Here is a 22,187-nt window from a genome sequence, read left to right as displayed (position 1 = left end):
AAAAGTATCGTGATTGTTACCTTTTCTTTTACAATCCTTTGGGAAACAGATGCTGGTGGTTTTCTTGCTTTAATTAAAAAAATAAGGCATGTGGGCTTTTTTCCCCCTCCTGAGAAAGTCAGTGTTGCACCTTCAAGTAAAGAAAACCAAAGCTACATCCCTTGTGAAACAGGGAACTCCTAATAAACCTCTCCTGTAACAAGGAAGTTTATTGGTTCATCTGGTGCACACTGGGGCTTTGATTTCTGCCCTCACTTTAATATGGTATCAAGAAGGCTCAAAGCTATGAGAAGGCTTGCCTTGCCCAGGACATTTGCTTTGGTCTGCTATAAAACTAGAACATGCCAAATTAGAATGAGGAGGAAAGGACTTGGAGGAAATCCAGCTCCCATGAAATAAAGGCTAGGGTTTTACCTCTCATTTGGTTCAACAAGTAAAATTGGTTTTACTGGGCCCATAAACTTGGAGGGTAATAAGCATCTGGTACAGTTTAGAGTTCTTGTAAGTTTGGCAAATTCAGAGGTAAATGGCCAAAAGTATATGGGTACTTAAATGGGCACCTTAAAGAGGCTATGGTTAAAAGAGAAAGTAGATGGTGGCATTTTTCATCATGCTGGAAAACAAAGAATGTGATAGAAAGAAGTGGTCCAAACTCACATAGACATCTAGGATCTCATTAGTGGGACCCTCAGCTAAGAACGACTCTCCTGCTGTGCTAGAGATTTCGTTTGGGCGCTTGTAGGTGAACATTGTCCCTCCGCCTTCATATTTACCAGGCCGATCAATTGCCCAGTTTCCATTGATGATGGAACGACCCGATCGGCTTCGAAGGGCTGTTAAAGAGAGAGAGAGGGTACACAGATGTAAGTCTAGTGCTCCAGTAAAAAACCACAATGATTCTTCTCTGCAGTTGGGCAGGACAAAAGGGAAAAAGGAAAAGAGAAACAAAAGGAAACAGTTATTTGAATCTCTCATTGTTTTTCATCTTTATTCTTAGTACGGTGCCTTTTACATAGTAGGTCCTTAATAAACCCATGGTGAATTGTGGAATTCAGAAATCCCTTTTATTTCATCCCAGAAAGTCATCGCCTTGCCCCTAACCTCTCCCTGAAGATATCTGATAATTGAGGAACCCACCACCTCCTCAGGAAATACATCATATTGTTTGTTTATTACTAATCAGGACTGTTTGTTAGGAAGGCTTTACATCAAGAAATATCTGTTTGAAACCACTCACACACACACACACACACACACACACACACACACACTCGCACACTCATCCATAAGAGTCAAGGCAAGTTTATAGCTCAGGTTCTGTCTGGCATCCTGGATCTGGATGAACTCAAACTTGTTTAAATTTCTCAAATATGATGTAATAGATCTGGACTGGGAATAGGAGAACATCAGAGAAAGGAGATTGACTGGCTTTCCCTCTAGGACTATGTGATCCCAGCTCCTGGAGAGACATTCACAGTGCAAAGAAAATGGCAATATTCTATTTTTTTCTTCTGTGCCAAATTATATCCAATTAAGTATGGATAATTCTCATTATATGTTTTAATTAGAACATTTCTTTCCTTTTTTATTAAAAAGATACCTCTAAGTACTTATTAATTTTTAAAATTAAAAAGGCCATGTGTTTTTAGTGGTTGAATCACCTCCTAGGCAATTTATTTCAGCTACAGACTAAGCAGAGAGAGGACTCAAATGAGATTGGCTTGAAATAGATCCCAGACAGGAAATTTATTCATAAAAACCCTTCAAGGGCAGCTAGGTGGTGCAGTGGATAGAGCACCGGCCCTGGATTCAGGAGGACCTGAGTTCAAATCTGGCCTCAGACACTTAACAATTACTAGCTGTGTGACCCTGGGCAAGTTACTTAACCCGAATTGCCTCACCAAAAAACAAAAAAAACAAAAAAGAAAACCAAAAACAAACCCTAAAACTGTTCAAAACCAGATTGTGTGTGATTCTAAATGGCTAAAAGACTATGTCCTGGGGGGCAGCTAGGTGGCACAGTTGATAAAGCACCAGCCCTGGATTCAGGAATACCTGAGTTTAAATATGGCCTCAGACACTTAACACTTACTAGCTGTGTGACCCTGGGCAAGTCACTTAACCCTCATTGCCCCGCAAAAAGAAAAAAAAAAAAGACTATGTTCTTAATCTCTCGGTGTCCAGCTATCCTTTTATGTAGAGGTATAGGGACCTTGGGGCAAAATATCAATAGAAAAAGGCTGCTTTGGATGTCATACACTCTGAGATGTGGTACTTTTTATCCTTAGAAAGTATTGTTATCTTTTGTTTTTACATCACTTATATTTACAAATTTATTCCTCCTTCTCTCCCCTCCCAAGAGAGTCATCTTTCATAATAAAGAAGAAAAATAGTCCAGCAAACTGTGACACTGCAACCAAGTTTAAAAGAATATGCAATGTTATGTGGGTATTTTGAAATGGAAGACCCCTGACCCCTCTCAGATGCCTAAACTTCCTGACAAATAAGATATTCACTATGCTTTTGATTTCTTCCTTCATTCTACACCTCAACACCTCTATAAAAAGGAAATTTATTGTGCCTAGACAATATCCCCTGGGCAAAGTCCTTATCCGTAGTGCCAGCATCTATCTGTCTGTCTGTCTATTTGCCAGAGGAAGCCTCATTTTGGGGAAAATAAAAAGAGCTGCAATGTCAGCAACAACAAAATTTTTTAGACATATTGCTTTTATGCATGAGATTCATGATGAAATTATATACATTCAAGGGGAGATTTTTTTTTTTTTTTGGTGAGGCAATTGGTGTTAAGTGACTTGCCCAGGGCCACGCAGCTAGTAAGTGTTAAGGGTTTGAGGCCGGATTTGAACTCAGGTACTCCTGACTCCAGGGCCGGTGTTTTATCCACTGCACCACCTGACTGCTCCTCAAGTGGAGATTTTTTATGGCTATAATTTATATTCTAGGCACATGGGACATTATGGGGACAGAAACAGCTAGGGGACACATTATTTCAACCAGGAATAGAGCAGGTAGGTAGAAGACTGGGGCAATATTTAGTAGAAAGAGAATGGGTTGACATGATGGAGAGGTCTCAAGACAGGATCTTTTAGGGTGAACACCCTATAAGGGAAAACAGTGGATATTGGTGAGATAATGGTTTTTGTCTCATGTGATTTATTTATGTAGAGCAGCATTCTTTTAAAGTGTAGGTGTACTAACCACAAGCCCTAACTCACTTCTCTGCACTGCCATAAGCCATCATCTTAGAATTTAGGGAACACCAGAAAGCTAAGAGAAGTAGTGGTAGCAATAGCTAAAGACTGGCTGGCACAAAATGTAAGTGGTCTCTCAAAGCTATGGTGCTGGAGAAGGGGACATTGTACTTGCCTCTCCATTCTAGCAGAGTCCTACTTTGAGTCTACTCTGAGATGATCCCAGTATGATTGGGGAAAAACAAAACAAAACAAAAACAGCAGAACAATCCCAAACTCAATGGAATGATACATTCTGTTATTCTGTTGCTTATGATAATGGTCCATTTCTTACATGATCAGTCTCAGAAATCTTTTATTATATCATCGTTAGAAAGAGCCTAACTTGGAAATCATTATGGATGCTATTAAGAATTTTATGTAAAACCAATGAACATGTCTCTTTTGTAGTAGGGAGAGTATTAGACTTGCCCCTAAGAGATACCTGGATTCAAATCCTGCCTCTGATATTTATAAGTTGCAAAACCATAGCTAAGACCTCTTAGGGTCTCAGTTTCCTCATCTGTAATAGAAAGATAATAGTATTTGTATATCCTAGCTTATAGATTGCCATGAGGCTCAAATGGTATTACAAATAGAAATCACTTTGTAAACCTTAAGGTATCAATAAATGAAAATAAAAATTTATGTTAATACCATAACTATTATTCTTCAATACAAATAGGAAACACTCAGTCTGGTAATTTAGGCAACAATAGACCAGGAGACAAAATAAGGATGAAGGAAAATAATCAGTCCAGGAACACTGCCCTTATACTCAATGCTTCTGTGATCCATTCCTTGTTCCCACTTGATATGTTAATAAACTCACTGGCTCAACAATAGGACTGGAACTGAGGGATTCTGTATGGGTACCGGAAACCTATTAGAAGATATATTTGTGCAAAGGATAAATATGACACCTTTACCCATCCTCCAATTTTGTGTATCCTTTAGCTGCTAACCATGTCTGGTGACGCTAACAATACACAAATTGGTCCTGAGCCCCTCCACGCTATATTTGGTAAGGCTTTTAAAGAAACATGTACCTTCCTAAATTTGGTTAAGTATTTTAAAAAAACGGCCTCCCTAACAACATTCTTTATAAATATAAAACATACTTTTTTCAACAGTGAGTCATACACACTTTATTATCCTACATTGTGCAGGGCAGTTGACCTATAATTCTGTATGACTAAACGTACATGCAATTTGGGTTCATGATACACCACCTTACATTTGCAAGGTTTTTACTATTTTGAAAATTCCCTTTCCCATCTATTACTTCAAGTGTGTTGCATGCTTCAGTACAATGAAAGTCAAGTGGATGTAGATTGACAAATGACCAAATGTTTCCCACAAACTCAGTATGAATCATAGAATTTCAGAGCTAGAAAAGACCTTTGCTCTATTCTAGTGCAGTGCCTTCATTAGGAAGGTAACACAGGATTGGCTTAAAATAACCAAACAACAACCTACTGAATTTTGAGCCAAATTACCTGGATTTGAGTCCTGGTTTTACCACTTACTAGCTGTGTGACATTGGGTAGGGGGAAGAGAACAAGTATTTACTAAACACCTACTATGTGCCAGGCATTGTGCTAAGTAAGAACTTTACAAATATTCTCTCATTGGATCCTCACAACAATTCTGGGAGGTAGGTGCTATTATCATCTCCATCTTCCAGTTGAAGAAACTGAGGAAGGCAGAGGTTAAGTGACTTGCCCAGGGTTGTACAGCTACTAAATAAATACTAAGTACAGTACTAAGGCTGGATTGGAACTCAGCTCTTCCTGACCTCTTAGAGCCTTTGTTGTTGTTGTTGTTGTTGTTGTTTACCTATCAAATGGACACAATAATTTACTATTTACATCTCATTTTTGAGGATCAGAGGGGATGAATCCTGAATCTGAAATATGAGGCTAAATATGGATGAAAATGGTAAGTGTGTACAATCCAAAAGTTTTGGAATACCTTGAAAATAAGGGAAGGGCAGAGGAGAAGGAAAGAAAGAAGGGAAGGAGAGAGAAAAAAAGAGAAGGATGAGAGGGGAACAAAACAAAGGGAGAGGAAGAAGGGAGGATTGAAACTAGAGACAGGCAAATAATACTTAGTTGAGGTATAAGCAGAGTGGGAACTGGAAAAGAGTGATTTTTCCCTTTCAGAAAAAGGACTGTGAGCTTTTGACTTCCCTGATCTTAGCTTGGAGCAAATGTTCAGCAGTTGTAGTATTTGCCAAGAAATGCCCTGTTCTAAGAAAAATAGTCTAACATCATTAACATTTTCAGTTCAATGTATACGCTCAAGAGATTCATAGACATAGGCTGACATGTTTCTATAATGTGGAAAAGGGGACACATTTTCAGTCTTTGCTCTAAACATCTCTAACTTTATTTTCAACTTCCCACCTCCAACTTGGCCAGGTTCCTCTGCTTATAAGAGCCCAGGTTACATCCTATTGTTGCCTCCTGGTTTTCTATTGATCTTTTTTTAATCAACATTACCTGCTGAAATGATAGATTTTATTTCTCTTGTAACTGATGATCTCTCTTTTCTTCTAGCCTTATTCTCTCAACTCAGCCTCTAAAAATACAATACATTTAACCTTATTTGACTCATTCATCACTAAATTAGGTTAAAAGGTGAAAAGCTGGGTATCAGAAAATAATTATCTCCACCTAAGCCTTTGCTTTCTTCTTCCTACCTCACCCTCCCTCCTTGACCAGTTTCAATTTATTGCAGAGTGGGAAAAGAAAAGGAATAATAAGGCAAAGATTTCCTTTCCAAATGGGGTGCTACCACTTATTGCTATCCTCTCTATTATATTTCTTCTCCTCTCTCAAATATAGTCATATATAGCTTTATTGCACTTCATAGATATTGCATTTTTTGCAAATGAAAAGTTTGTGGAAACCCTGCATCAAGCATGTCTATCAGCTCCATTTTTTCCAACAGCATGTGCTTACATCATATCTCTGTGTCATGTTTTGGTAATTCTTTCAATATTTCAAACTTTTTTACTATTTTTTTTAGTGAGGCAATTGGGATTAAGTGACTTGCCCAGGGTCACACAGCTAGTAAGTGTTAAGTGTCCGAGGCCATATTTGAACTCAGGTACTACTGACTCCAGGGCTGGTACTCTATCCACTGTGCCACCTAGCTGCCCCAATCCTCCCAGTTCTTAACCCAGAATTTTGTTTGCCAAAATAGGGTAGTCATCCTGCTTGTCATTTCTTATTGCACAATAGTATTCCATCACCATCATATACCACAGTTTGTTTAGCCATTCCCCAGTTGTTGGGCATTCTTTTGATTTCTAATTCTCAGCCACCACAAAAAAGCTGCTATAAATATTATTGTACAAATAGGTCTTTTTCTCCTTATCAGGATGTCTTTGGGATATAAACCTAGTAGTGGTACTGCTGGATCAAAGGGTATGCACAATTCTATAGCCCTTTGAGCATAATTCCAAAATTTGCTCTCCAGAATGATTGGATCTTTTCACAACTCCACCAAAATTGGAATAGTGTCCCAACTTTCCCACATCCCCTTCAACAACCAATATTTTCATTTTCTTTTTTTTTTGGTTATATTTTCCACTCTGAAAGGTGTAAGGTGATGCCTCAGAGTTTTTTAAATTTGCATTTCTCTAATCAATAATGATCTAGAGCATTTTTTCATATGATTATTGATAGCTTTGATTTCTTTGTCTGAAAACTGTCTGTTCAAATCCTTTGACCATTTATCAATTGAGGAACTGAACTGCTTTTCACCCTCCCCCCTTGTAATTTCTTTGGTGTGGGAAAAAGAGGATATTTGGGGGAATGAAGGTAATATAAAAACAACAGCTATCAGTAATCTTTCTTTAAAAATGTATTTAAAACATCTTGAAAACCTTAAAGAACTAATAAATTTTAGACATATTTAGGCTATTGGTATCTGCTACTGCTTGTCTGCTCTGACAGCCCAACGGTTTGGCCTCAATGATGGAATCATGATTTCAGAGAAGAAGGAATGTTCTGCAAATACCCACCAACTCTTGAATAGTCATTTATTTCCCACAACTCCTTCTGTTACCCAGTGCACAGCTTGGAGCTCAAGAAACCTTTTGAGCCCATAGGACTCTAAGACTTTCCAGGATCCATATTTGATGAGCCACTCTAGGTTCGGACTATATCCTAGTTTCAAGAAATGCTCAGGAATTAAAAAGTACTGCAAGAAGGACATCACAAAATTCTGGTTACCTCTGTATCACTCCACCTTGGCTACAACCTAACCAGACTGACTTAGCATTGGACTGAGTACGAAACAGTGTAGGTTCTATAGGCCAAAGTAATGAAGGATTACTAAAGTTTGAAAGGACCTTAGAGATTCATCAATCTGGTCCAACCCACTGTTAAGATGCTAAAATTAGCCTCGGGTGCCCCAATGGGCTTCCCCTCCCTCAGCAGGTCTGCTCTCCCTGAAACCACCCCAGGTACCTAAGAAGCCTCAAATGCCACACCCAGCCCATGCCCTGCTCAGCAGGGATGTTCACTAAGGGCCTCAGGAATGCCCCAGCTTCCTCTGTGGAGCCCTGCTCTGGGCGCACCCTACACAAGGGCTCTGTGAGGCCTGGGGGTGCCAGCCAATTAGCTTGGTGTGTGTGTGTGGGGGGTTGGCTCAAGGTTCCTAATGAGAGAGGTCTTTTATATACCAGGGAAGTTAGACAGGGAGGGGGATGCTACAGAGACAGATGGAGAAAGGAGCAGAGCAATGAAAGGAGAGGAGATGCTATGGAGAAAGGAGACAGCTAGGAAGGACTGGGGAGAGGATAAAGAAAAGAGGCAGCTACAGGGCAAGCAGCTACAGAGCAAGAGGGAGCTAGAGTGAAGGGGAGCATAGGTGGCAGTAGGCCAGCCACATCCACAGAGAGGGAGCAACTGAGAGTTCATGGCAGCAGGAGAGAGACCCATAGCGGGATAGGTGGCAGCAGAGTCTGGGTACTGAAGTTCACAGGTCATATTTCTTGATTTATCCTTATCTTTAAATTTATTTTCATAAATAAATCCTGTTTTGTGATATTGAAAAAAAGGCTTTTGCTTATCAGTCTGGGAGGCAGTGGGGGAGGGGAGCCTCCCAATTGGCTCTTCCCATATTAAATTAAAAGCAGTCAGATAGCCAGCTAATTTGAGTTAACAAATTAAGAAGCAGCTAGTTAATATTTTTTACACCCCTTATTTGTCAGATTGAGGACACAAACCTGGGAAGATGAAATAACTTTTTCAGCATCATATAGGTAGTCAATGTTAGAACCAGATGTTTAAATTCAATCCAGTTTTCTTGCCCTTATGCTATAACACTATTGTGTGGATTTTATTTTTGGTTTGTTCCTCCTCTTTTTCCTTGTCTTCCTCCTTTTAGTCTTCTTTCCTTCTGCTATCTTTGATTACTTTACTACTGGCCACCAGTTTATAGAAGAAAGCTTGGGAAGTAAAATGACTAATAGCTTTCATTTACATAGAGCTTTAAGATTTATATGGCTGTGTACTAACAACAAGCCTAAAAGATGGTTGGTACAAGCAATACTTATGCCATTTTATAGAAGATTGAAGAGACTTGGAAAAGTAAAATAGCTTGCCCATCCATGGTCTCACAGCAAACAAGTTCTGGTTGTTGTTGTTCAGTTGTTTTTAAGTTATGTCTGACTCTTCCTGACCCTATATGCATTTTGTTTTTGGCAAAGAGACTGGAGGGGTTTGTCATTTCCTTCTCTGGCTCATTTTACAGATGAGCAAATCGAGGCAAACAAGGTTAAGGATTTTGCCGAGGGTCACACAGGGAGTAAGGGTCTAAGGTTCGATTTGAACTCAGGAAGATGAATCTTCCTGAATCCCAGTCTGTTATTCTGTCCACTGTGCCAACAAATTCTGGCTCAAGCGTTTAAATCCAGGTCATGATTCCAAGTCCTGAACTCTTGAAATTATACCACCATTAGGTAGCTTCAGGAAATAGCTTTGATTAAAAAGATTTCAATTCAACAAACATTGATTAGATTAACCAAAAATCTCTAGGCTTATATTTAGTTAATTTAACATTCAATAGAATGTGTTTTGAGGGTGGGGAATGTTTGATTTTTTTTTCTTTATTTCCCCAGGGAATAGTACACCATCTACCATATCATGTGGTCTTGATAAATGCTTATCTAAGGAATAGATTAGACACCTAATATATGAACTAATGCTTTGATGTCTTGGGGAAAGAAAGACATTTTAGATGAGATATAATTCCTGCCCTCATGGACATTGCAGTCTAGTATGGAAACACATCCAGGTACATATGATACACAACAATAGATAATGAGTTTATTAGTTATAGAACAAAGTGCTAAATGGCATACCAAGGTTTTGTAGGAGAGCTAAAAAAATGCAAGACTAAAGTGAGCTTTTTGCATTATGTATCAATTTAAATTATTCATGTTCTGACCTAGAGTAGACAGGAGTTCCTTGCTGAGTTTTCACTTTTGTTGTTTGTTTTGGACCAATGCTATCATCAGTGCAGGGGAATTCCTGATGTGGAAATTTCCTCCATGGATACAGAACAGCAATTCCTCTTTAGCTTACAGACTTGGTGAGTTACCTGAGAGGCTGAGGTTAAGGGGCTTGCCTCTGGTCATGCAGCTAAAGGCAAGACTTGAACCCAGATTTTTCTTGTTTCTAAAATGTCAGCTCTCTATCCACTATGCCAAGCTGGCTCTTTTTCTTACTTGCTCTCTTGAAAAAGCTAATTAATACCATAGTTATATGGTGAATAACCTACATTTTTAAAAGCCATAATTTCCCCCTTCCTACACTTTGTCCTTATCCCAGTTGCTTTCATTTCATTCACTGGGGAATATATTAATAAAGAAATAAAAGACTTGTAACTTATAAGGCTGTGTATGAAAAAAATCCTTTTGAGTTTTTTTTAGTAATCAGATCAAAGGCTTCCCCTACTTTAAGTCTCACATTTTTTATTAAACAAAAAGTATTCATTCCAACTTTCTTGTTCTTTCTGATTTTCATTTCCCTTATTAACTCAACAAATATTTATCGAGCATATATTGTGCTAAGCCGTGTGGCATAGATGAAGAAATATCACATGAGGGCCCTCTAGGAAGTAGCAGTCTAGGGTGGGGATACAAGACATAGCCATTTGAAAAGGTAAGAAGGAATGTAAAGCAACGTAGACTGCCAAATGAGTAGAAAAGGCAAGTTCCATGGGTTTTCAGAGGAAGAATAAACTATAGTGGGCTGGGCAGGGAAGGAAGACAAGAACAGGCAAGCAATGGCCCCTTGATGCACAGGCAGGATTTGTAGAAGAGCTGTTGGGGATTGGGGTGATGAACAACATTTCACATAGGACATACAATGGGAGTAAAGGGCATGTGGAAGAAATGAGAATATGGTGGGTGTGGAGAACAGTGAGGATGATCAGCTTGTCTAAAGCACGAGGTAATTAGGATCTTGGGTTTAAAGTTGGAAGGGACTTCATAGATCATCTAGTAAACACCTTCTTAAACTGGAGTTTGTGAACTTATTTTAAAAAATTTGTCTATGTGGGGCAGCTAGGTGGTGCAGTGGATAGAGTACCAGCCCTGGAGTCAGGAGGACCTGAGTTCAGATCCAGCCTCAGACCCTTGACACTTACTAGCTGTGTGACCCTGGGCAAGTCATTTAACCCTCATTGCCCCACCCCCAAAAAATTGTCTCTGTATTTCAATATAATTAGTTTCATTTGTAATCTCATTTGATCCATTGAAAAATATTATTCTGAGAAGGAATCCATGGGCTTCAGAGAGGAACATGACCCCTAAAAGTTTAAAAGACCTTGGTCTAATCCAACCTTATTTATAGATGTAAATGGGCATTTAGACCCCTCCCAGGACACTAATATTCTGATATGGCTTTAATTGCCCAATTTGCCTCCCAAGATTCAAGAGACATGGTCTTTGGAGGGACAGCTGATAGAAGCTGAAGGAAAGAAAAAAACAACTATCTATTAAGTGCTTACCATGTGCCAAGAATTTTGCTAAGCAATGGGGTAGAAACAGAAAGAGAAAAAGGTCCATTTTTGCTCTCAAAGAGCTTACACTCTGATTGGGGGAGACAAAACATAAAAGAATTCAACGACAGGGCTGGTGGATAATTCTGGAAGTCCTAAGGGTGCTGTGGCAGGGTAGATGGCAAGGTGGTCTCCAAGTCTTTGGAAGATGAGACAGTGACTTGATGGTACCCAGAATGATGCCTCTCTGCTTGCCTCTAAGGATACTAGAGCTATATCAGGCTATGCTATGTGGGTGTGGCCCTGTAGCATTACATTAGCATCCTGTTTCAGTACAGGAGTTTCAAAGATATACTTAAGCCCTGCAAAATCTTGGATACTAGAAAAGGGTATTCTTGAGAACTTAGAACATTGTATAGTCTTGTTTGCTCATACAATTGTGAGCAAGAGAGACATCTATGATTCTATGGTGCTTTCTAAATGAGACATAGGTTAAATATGAGTATACATTTCCAATTTTACTGGAAGCTGGAATGTTTATAACCAAATATGAATTCCTACCATTCCATTACTGAAACTTTGATCTAGGAGGCTCTGTGTGGGGGTAGAGAAATGCATCATAGCCAATTGTTTTTTGTTTTTTTGGGGTTTTTTTGCCCACTTGGGGATTGTCATGGCAATTGGATGAAAGTTCCAGTAGTTAATACTTCGATATAAACATCTTTGTGTGTTTCTTTATAATTGATTAAATACTTTACAAAGTAACGACCCTTGTGAAAACTGATTCAATTGGACACAAATTAAAGGACTGGAAGGGGAAGAGCTAGTTGTTGGGGACCCAAACTGAATGATTTGTTTAGCTGATGCACAAACATAGTGTAGACACAGATGTAAGAATACAACATAACCCATGCAAAGGGTGAAACTAAGAGGATGAATGGCAATCATCGATCCCAAGAGCCCAATACAAAGGAACAGGTAGCTTGGCTCATATTCATAGCACCCTCTTGTGTTAGGTGGTTGTCATTACACAGATGAAGAAACAGGCCAAGAGAAATTGAGGTAAGCAATGGGAGATTATGGAAAACTTCATAGAAAGTAGCTCCTGAGTTGTGTCATGAAGGGAACTTGGAATTTCAAGAGGCAGGTGAGAAGGGAGTTTCTTCCAGTTTCCAGACATGAGAAACTTCCTGTGCAAAGACACAGAAGGGAGCTTGCAAACGATTGGGAAGTGAGGCAATGGAGGTAAGAAGTATAAATACCCCTTTCTAGGAGTTTAATTTGAAAGAGGGAAGAGACATAAAATGAGAGCTTAAAAAGTTCGGAGAATCATATGAAGGTATTTGAAATATGAAAGAGACCTGGTCATATTTTTAGGTAGCAGGGAAGAAGAGACAGAGACACTAAAGGTGAGAAAAAAGAAAGGCTCTCGGTAAAATAGAAGTAAAGTCCTTTGCTAAAAAGTGGGCAGGAGTTGTTGGAAGAGAGGAAAGGTTGGAATAGCCACTGTGGAGAATGTGATACGAAATCAATAAGGCAAAAAAAAGAAAAGGATTGTCATGCATCACTGAGGGCCCAGCTGAGATTAGAGAACAAATTTGTAGTGAACCCACTCACCACAATTGCATGACAGCTCCAAGATCATTCAGTAGCTAGTGAGTAGGAAAAGAAAAGGCAGATGGGGGGATAACCAAAGACTGGGTTTTAGCCAAAGCACTATTGAAGACAAGGGGTCAAGGAATTTCAGGGTAGAGGACAATATACAGTAAACCTCATTAATCACAAGGTCAAGACCAACAAAATAGAAATGAGGAAGTATCAGGGGTGATAGACTATAGACTGGGAAATCAAAGAACCCTAGAGGGACTAGAGATCACAGTGAGGACAAAGAATAGGTTTAGGAGGAAGGAAATTGAGGGAAATATTGAAAGACAGGTGATTATAGTCAGAGAGGAATTTCATCATTCTGGATCATGGACAAGAAGCGATTAGGAGTGATGATCAGATCAAGCTTATGACCATCCCTATGTGTGACTGATACAGAGTAAGGATAAATGCCATGTGGTTTCAGGAAGCTAATGAACTGGGAGGCCAGGGCATCCAAGGGACATGGATGTGCATATTTAAGTTCTTAGTCTAAGAGCAGGCTTTGGAGTAGAAGGGAAACTGTATCTAGGTACTGAGCTCCTTGTCAAAAAGGAGGGGAAATGATATGAAGGTCTATAGATAGATGACTGCAACATAGAATTGGACCAGTTGATGATTATGTATGAAGTGAATGAACGTCAAGAGAAGACAGGTTGCTGAGGGTTGCTTGTAGTAGGGCAGTCTGGAAGTGGGAATGAAAAACAAGGAGTATTACTATTCTTAGCCCATTCCTGTAGGGGGATGTGAAAAATGGTGCATTAGGTACTGGAGATGGTGGCCTTCCTTGCAATACCTTTTGGGAAGAATTGTGTTTTGATTATGGCGAGAAGATATAAAGTATGACATGAAGAGATTAAAGGGGAATATAACAACAATCTAAGGTCCCAGAGGATTCAATGGAAAAGGGAGGAGCTGTGCAGGGCTGCTGGGGATAGGGACGAGATGACTAGGAGAGATGGAAAGGGGGAGAAGATTTCTGCCTCATTAGATACTGATTCTGAATCATGGGGAAGGGGAAATAGGAGCAGAGAATCATGAAATTCCTTCATGGAATGGGAAATGGCTAGCTGATGGGTGTGCCCATCTATTGGAGTCCTTCATTAACTAACTATGGAATCAGGACCAGCCCTTCCTGTCTTTGCCCAGAGATACTCAGGATCTCATAGTTATGAGCTCAACTGCTGGAAGAAACAATGCAAAACAAAATTAAAAAAAAAAACATAGTGAGGATTAGATTCCTGGGGGCTTGGCTGAACTCAAATTCCACACCTGTGTAGAAGCCTCAGCTCAAGTTGGCAGGGGTTGCAAGGGCCATTGTCAGTATTTGGTATGCAGTATCCACCTGTGCTGACACAGTGTGTACCTCAGAGTACAGAGGCAAAGAAAATCTCCCTAACATTTGCTAAGAGATTGAGTGGCAAAGATTTACCCATTCCATTTTTCCTCACTTTTCCTCTATGTACTTAATACAACCTTGGATTTGACAGGGTTTACCTATCTGGATGAAGTGATTAGCTTATTTTCACAGCTGCCCTAAACTCAAAAGAAGACCTTACCCATTTTCTCATCTCTTTCTTTTTTCAGTAAATATTTACTTAGTGTCCAATATGGGCAATGGTTTCAGAAGGAGGAGAAGTCAGTGATCTTGATAGTTAATGTAAATATAATTATCACACCCTTACTTCTATGCACATATTATTCCCATCTTGTTGTTAAGCCCAGAAACATTTGCAGTTTCTTAGAATACCACATGGGTGGTGTGATGTCTAAGAGAGTTTTCTTGAGAATCATTTTATGGCTGAACCCTAGCAGCAAAATATAAAAAGAGGTTAATTTCAGATAGTTAAGAAAAGAGCCAGGAATTCTGAAAGCAGGGACTGGGACTGCAGGAAAGGGACTTTATTTATGAGTGGGGGAGGCATAATAGTCAAAGAAGGAAGTCCCACAAAAGATGAACTATGTGTGTATGTGTGTGTGTGTGTGTGTAGGTGCTGTAAATCAGTCACCATAAAGTAGGCAAGGCAAAGTCACAACACAGGTAATAATAACTAATTCAGTAACTGATGTTCATTTAGTATTTTAAGGTTTTCAAACTGCTTTATAAAGGCTCATTGGATTATAGATGTGGAGATGGAAGGGACTTTAGGAGTTGTCTAATCCAGCCTTCTCATTTTAGACTTGAGGAAACTGAGGTCTAGGAGGTTATGTGACTTGTCCGAGGTCACACAGGTAGCAGAATTTGAACTCGGATCATCTGATTCTAGAGCCAGTGATCTTTCCATTATACCACACTTCATCTTATTTGACCCTCACAACAATCCTGTGAGGTAGGTCCTATACATTATACATTTTAAAGATGAGGGGACTAAGACTGCGAAAGGGTAAGTGACTTGCTCAAAGTCTTAAAGCCAGCAAGTATCCAAGGTCAAGTTCAGACTCAGGTCTTCCTGACTCCAAGTACAGTGCCCTATTCACCAAATCATATAGCAACCTAGGTGAGTAGATGAGAAGAATAGTGAGGCTCTGAGCATTCATCAGGGGATGCTTGTATTGCAGGGAAAAGGATGGCAAGATCATGACTCTGTGCCTCAGCCACATTTCCTAGGGACAGGGGAAGAATATTAACTAATATATTCAGATATAAAACTCTGCTGAATCTGAGGTTATTATTAAGGAACACACATACAAGGATATGATTGATAGATTCTGCACAGTCACCATTTTCTCTAGATAACTCAAAGAACACAAGCACCTCTAGAATTCCTGGTTGCCTCTTCCAGAAATAATATGACTAGTAGTACACAGATGCATATGGAGGGGAAAATTCTGAGGTTTCCCAGGCCATCCCTGCTGGATGACAAAGCCACTTCCCTCAGTTTGCTCCTGGCATTCTCTTCACACATCTCTCTGCAGCATTAGTAGGGGCCAGTTTAGATGCACCACAGCTATGACCAAGGAGAAGGATCAAAGCAGAGGCAGGAGGAAAGATCCAAGAGGCCATTGGGGAAAATGGCCTTGAAAAACACTCTTAACTGTCTGCCTCAAATCTAGATCTTGCAGAAGCAGGAATAAATCTGTTCCCATGGCTAGCTTTGCCCATGCATGTGAGACTAGGAAAATGGCATCTGCTTGCTGAGCTGAGGAGTATGTGGGGGTGGAGGATGGTGGCATGAGGGATCAACTAGCAGATTCTGGAAGGAAGATTATCTGGGCCTCAGTTCCCTCACCCTTTTTTGGTCTTCGAGGTTCCTTCCAATTCTAAATCTCCTTAAATCCAATTCATCAGCAAGTCAAACTCTTGATGTCATCGGTCTTCTCAGAAGCACAGTAACAACAATCTTACAGGTTGTAGATTATAATGTGTAAGGTGTATTAGGTTTTCAAATGATTCTTATGTTAATTCTTTAACTGGTTAGGAAAACATTAACATTCCCAATGGAATCCTAATGTATAATCTTTAGTCTTTTTAAACCTACCTCCAGGAGGTCAGTCAATCAATAAACATTTAGTAAGTGCCTATGTTGTTCAGGCACTGAGGAGAAAAGGGAAGAGAGTAAGAGGAAAAACTAAAAGACAAAAGCAAAATGGTTCCTGTTCTCAGGTAACATATTTGCTATTGGGGCAGGCAACAGGTTAACAGAGAAGTAAATAATAAAGAAATATGCAATAAAACATAGTGCTTGGTTTGGGGAGGTGCTACAACTGAAAAAGTTCGCACCAAACTTCCAAGGGAACTAGAGTGTTCATAGGAGAGGCACCAAGGTGTGTGTGTGGGATCCCATGAATTGGAGACAGCCTGCAGAAAGGCATAAAGGCATGAAATGAAATATTGTGGGCCAGTTTGGTTGGCATGTAGAGTGCATAAAGGGAAGTAACATGTAATTAACCTGAAAATAGAGATATTTGAGACAGATTGTGAAGCTTTTTAAATGCCATAGAACTCTGTATTTTATCTTAAAAGCATCAAGAGGTTACTCCAGCTTCTTGAGCAAGGGAGTGATGTGGTGTGACCTGTGCAATTTGGCAAGAACCATTCCTCAGTAGATAATTGACCAAAGGATATGAACAAACTATTTTCAAAAGAACTGCAAACTGTTAACAACATATGAAAGAATGTTCCAAATCTACTAATAAGAGAAATGCAAATAAAAAACCTCTGAGGTTTCATATCATACCCAAGAAATTTACAAAGATGACAAAATATGGGGATAGTCAAGGTTTGAGAAGTTGAGGGAAGATAAGCACACTAGTGCATTGTTGGTATAGCTGAGAATCAGTATAACCACTTTTGAAAACAATTTGGAACCATGCACATAAAGTAACTAAGATATCCAGGCCTTTTGACCCACAGATCCAATTACTAGGGTTATGCCTTAGAGAGCTCATTGATAAAGGGAAGTCCTGATACACACTAACATATTTATGGCAGTACTTTTTGTGATATCTTAGAACTGGGAACAAAATAGATGCTCATTGTTTGGGGAAAATTTAAATAAACTGTCATGCATATATGTAATACAATGCAATTGTGTACCAGGAAATGACAAATATGGTGAATATAGAGAAGCATGGCAAGACTTACATAGTCTGATGTAGAGGGAAGTAAGCAGAGCCGAGAAAACAATATATACAATGACCCCAACAATGTAAATAAAAAGGACAACTACAAAAAAAGGGAAAGTGAATGTCTCATTATTATAAAAACCAAGAATATGCCAAAGAATAGATGATAAGGCACCCCCACTCTTCTCCTTTGCAGGGGGGGAGGTCCATGAGTGTGAAATATAGTATTAAAAAAAAACCCAATCCCTTTCATGTATTGTTTGGTTTTACTATTATTTTCTCTTCTTTTTCTTAAAATATTATTTATTATTTAAGATGGCCCTCTGGGAGGGGGGAAGAGTAGGAACATAGGGAAAAAATAGGGTAATAAAAAATCAAAACATATCAATAAATGTTTATTTTTTAAGAGAAATATAAATTTGGTACCTTTGTGAAGTATGAATTAGAAAGGGCAGACTGCAAGCAAGGAGAAAATCAGAGGAATATTTATTGCAATAATCCAGGTAAGAGGTGACAAGGGCCTAAATTAGGGTGATTATGGTGGTAAGAAAGAGTTCTATTAGAAAAAGCTGATATGGAATCAATAGGATTGGTAACTGATTAGATTTGGGGCAGAGCTATTATGTGACAGTGAGGAATTAAGAATGGCTCTTAGGTTGTAAAGCTGCAAAGAAATAGGGAAGTTAGGAGGAAGGGTGGGTTTAGAAGGAAAGAGAAATGAACTCTGTTTGGGACCTGTTGAGTTTGAAATCCTACAGGACATCGAAGTACAGATGACTAACAGGCAGCTGGAAATGTGGGACTAGAGCTCAGGAGAGATATGAGAGCTGGATTAAAGAGCTGGCTCATTTTCTCTCTCCAGGACTTGGCAACAAGCACTTGGAAATAACTCTGACCTAGTGAGAAAACAAGACTGAAAACCTCAACTCAGTTTTCTATTAAGCAAAGGGCAGGAAGGATTCTGAACTTATATACATATTCTCACTCTAAGGTATCCTCTGTATTCCAAGAACATGGGCTATAATCACTACTCACCTACTCAGGCTTATTTCTATTTTTCAGAATAATGACTGTACTTTTAAAATGTTGCAGCTGTCAGCACTGGCACTTTTGCTTTCAACGGAATGGTTTTTTCCCTTAAGGGATGGCTGCTGTCTTCTTCAGAGGCTGGTGTGTACAACAAAACTGTGTTTATTGAGCCTGACAAAGCTGTAATTACTGCAGTGTAAACATTCTTTTGTTCTCAAGTAGTGCTGTGTAGTTTCATACCCTTTTGATGGGATAGTTTTAAAAGAGAGACAGCAACCCTAATTAACAGACTAACCCTAAGATTCAGAATAGATGTGTCAAGAAAAGTATATTACTAATTTGCTCGTGTCAACTGGCATTAATTATATGCCAAAAGACCTTGACAACTCTCTTTCTCACTTCACATTGGTATGGGAGTCATGTATTTCAGAGGTTTCCAGGCCATTAGGGGAAGAGTAGAAACGCAGGATGAACATGGTACCTGATAAGGTAGAACCTGTGGGCATACTGGATGAAAAGCACTCCTCTTCCTAAAAGAAAGCTAGGTGGCACAATGAATTAAGTGCTGGGTCTGGAGTAAAGGACTTCTTGAGTTCCAAGGGGACCTCAGATACTTATTAGCTATGTGACCCTGGGCAAGTCACTTAATCTCTCTCTAGGCCTCAGGTTTCTCAACTGTAAAAAGAATGAAAATAATAATAGTATCTACCTCCCAGGTTGTTGTAAGGATAAAATGAGATAATATCTATAAAGCACTTTGTAACTTTAAGCATTATTTAAAGCTATTATTAATATTAATCTATTCATTATAATATCAGTGGTCATAATTAATGAATATAGAATTCAGACCTGGAGAATTGCCACTTTCCTTTCTTTAAATTCTTAATTACTTTGTATTATTAAAAAATAATAATCATGAATTTGAAGTTAGACAACCTGGTATAACCTCAGGCAAGTCACTTCCTCTCTGGCCCTAGGTTTTCTCATATATAAAGAATGTGAGTTGGATAAATTGATCTTTAAGGACCCTGCTAGCTCTAAATCTATGCCCAATCAATCAAACAAGCATTTATTAAGCACTTACTATGTGTCAGGCACCGTGGACAAAAAATAAAACAGACCTCGCTTTCTCTGTGGTCTCCCACCTATATAACATTTCACCACTGACAAAGCCTTTCTTCCTCTTAACATGGAGAAAACGGAAATAATTGTGAACATTCCAAACAGATGACATTTTCACAAAGGACAGGACTATGTCTGGTGCTTGCAGGCCCCTTGCTCTCTCTGCCTACATGTTCACTGAAGGAAAGGAGAAGAGAAAGCTTGCTAAGTTATGTAAACCTACTACAGTTACTGTTTCAATAACCATAATTTGATAGACAGCCTGTTGTAATAAATAGAGTCCTGGACTTAAGAGTCAGGAAGATTCCTGTTCAAATCCCATCCCAGACACTTACTGGCTGTGTAACTGCAATCACAAGGAACTCTTTAAAAACAATTAATTACAGCTGGATTGTGATCTGCTTTAGTGGAGGGGAAATTGCACACAGTACCAGAGATTGAAAATCAGGCATAATTGCCCCCAAATTCCTTAACACATTAATCATGTAGGGTGTGGCAGAAATAATATATCATGACATCTATTTGATATGTGGGAGAAGCTATAGACTAAGAGGCAGGATACTGGGGTTATGACCCCAGTTTTGTCATTAAGTACTATGTGATGCTGGGTAAATCATTTCCTTTCCTGGGCTGCAATTGTTTAATGTACCAAATGAGGAAGATGGTTGAAATCAGGGATTTTCAACCCAAGGGCCATGAACTTGGTTTAAAAAAAGCAGCAATTGTGTTTCAATATAATTATATCCCTTTGTATTCCCATGTATTTTGTTTTACAAAAGTTTCCTTTGTATTTTGTTTTACTGATTTAAAAACCTTATTCTCATGGCTAACTGTTTTTTTTTAAAGTTAAGAACCCTGGGATTCAATGATGTATGAGTTCCCCTCCAACCCTGATATTCTCTAATTCTAAAATGAAGGTGCAGTTTACTATGCCAGTACCTGAAAATGAGAGAACAATTCTATAAAGACCGATTCCAAGAATCTACTTTTGTAAGATGTGTTGGCTTATCCCGAGGACTGGAAAATATCATGCTGGAACATGAGGGCATGAAATTGTTTTTATTTGAGAGACATTTGTTTGGGTAAAATGCTGCTTTCTCCAAGCAAATAGTTAGCTTGCTTAGTTAGAAGACAATTATAGTATTTATTGCTTAAACCCAGCCTGGTATTTTGGCTCGAACACTCTTGCAAGTTTGATTCAGGGGGGGGGATTACTATTCAATGTTGGGCCAGTGAACTGAAGGTTAATCTGATAACTGTTCCTTTCAAAACAGCCTAAAAGATAAGAAGCAAAGCCTTGAGAAAAAAGTTGTGGTTTTAAATCCAGGATCCTGATGGTACAGTTCTGGTAATGCTTATACTTAGATTGGGGGATAATGAGGACTTGCTCCAAAGGGGGAAAAAAAAAGCTCTTAGTTGCATGGAATCACACAACTTGTACTTTTGAAGTTCTCAATAGCTACATATTGATTCAATAAAAAATTAAAAAGTAAGCTATGAAGCAAACAGTGTAGTTACTAATGTGATGTGCGATTCAACTGATACTTTATCTTTCTGGCTTTGACTGAAACTCAAAAGCTTTTCTCTGTCCTCATTTTCCTTGACCTCTGTTCAGTTTTGGACATTGTTAACCACTCCTCTGTCTCATGACTTTGGTGATTTTGCTCTCCTTCTTGATTTCCTATTACCTTTCTATAAAAAAAAAAAATTCTTTCTTGTTATGAACTTAGTCATCAATAAACACAAACATTTCAGTATATAAATGTAAGGTTACATATGAAACTATGAAATTCCATTATATAGCTTTTATAAGAATTTATTAAATTGAATACGGTAACTAAATTGCCATTTGCTTTTGTTTCCTTCCATATATCTTCTAAATGTTTTGTTGATGTTCTTTCTTTGCTTTTGCTCTCTCTTTTACTTCTCTCTTGGTACTCACTAACTCACCCCTTTAAGTCCCTCTTTAACTATTCCTTCTCTGTCCCTATCATGGATCCTCATTTTCCTCCCTTCATGTAATTTCAGGTAGCTACAAAGTCCTAGACCTAGTCTCTCCATTGTTTTCTCTACATATAGACTGGGTGAAATAATCACTTCAGGACATCACTTATACTTCAGAATTATTCCTTCTGAATACTTAAAAGTCTCTCCTTTGATAGAGATCTCTCACCTCAAATACAACATATTCAATATATATACAACTTTCATGTAATATTTTGTAATGTAGTTTCTGCATATGTTTTCCATCCTGCTAGACTGTAAATTCTATGAGGAGAAGAACCATGGTTATCTGAAATGTTTATTTCTCCAGGACCTAGAACAGTCCTCTGTACTCAGTACACACTTATTAATTGTTGAGCTGATGTATGTCTAAACTGAACTCATGATCTTTCCCCATAACAGGTTCATTACTCACATCCCCATTTCTGTCAGTTCCACTATTATTCCCACAGTCCTCTGGACTGGAATCCACAATTATCTTTGACATCTCCATTTCTTCATTTCTCAGTTCATTCAACATGAACTGCTGAGTCTTCCTTTAACATGTCT

At 38.8% G+C, this 22,187-nt stretch overlaps 1 protein-coding gene across 1 annotated transcript in view; it reads right to left on the bottom strand.

The window, feature by feature from the left end:
- Positions 1-22,187, bottom strand: part of LOC122738427 (thrombospondin type-1 domain-containing protein 4-like) — a 153,796-nt gene that overhangs the window by 73,334 nt on the left and 58,275 nt on the right. The window contains 1 exon segment of the mRNA XM_043980470.1: positions 658-833. Within this exon segment, the coding sequence (XP_043836405.1) occupies positions 658-833 (176 nt within the window).

This window comes from Dromiciops gliroides, chromosome 2, assembly GCF_019393635.1.
Source record: "Dromiciops gliroides isolate mDroGli1 chromosome 2, mDroGli1.pri, whole genome shotgun sequence".
NCBI classification, from domain to species: domain Eukaryota; kingdom Metazoa; phylum Chordata; class Mammalia; order Microbiotheria; family Microbiotheriidae; genus Dromiciops; species Dromiciops gliroides.
This window is presented reverse-complemented; position numbering and strand designations above follow the sequence as displayed.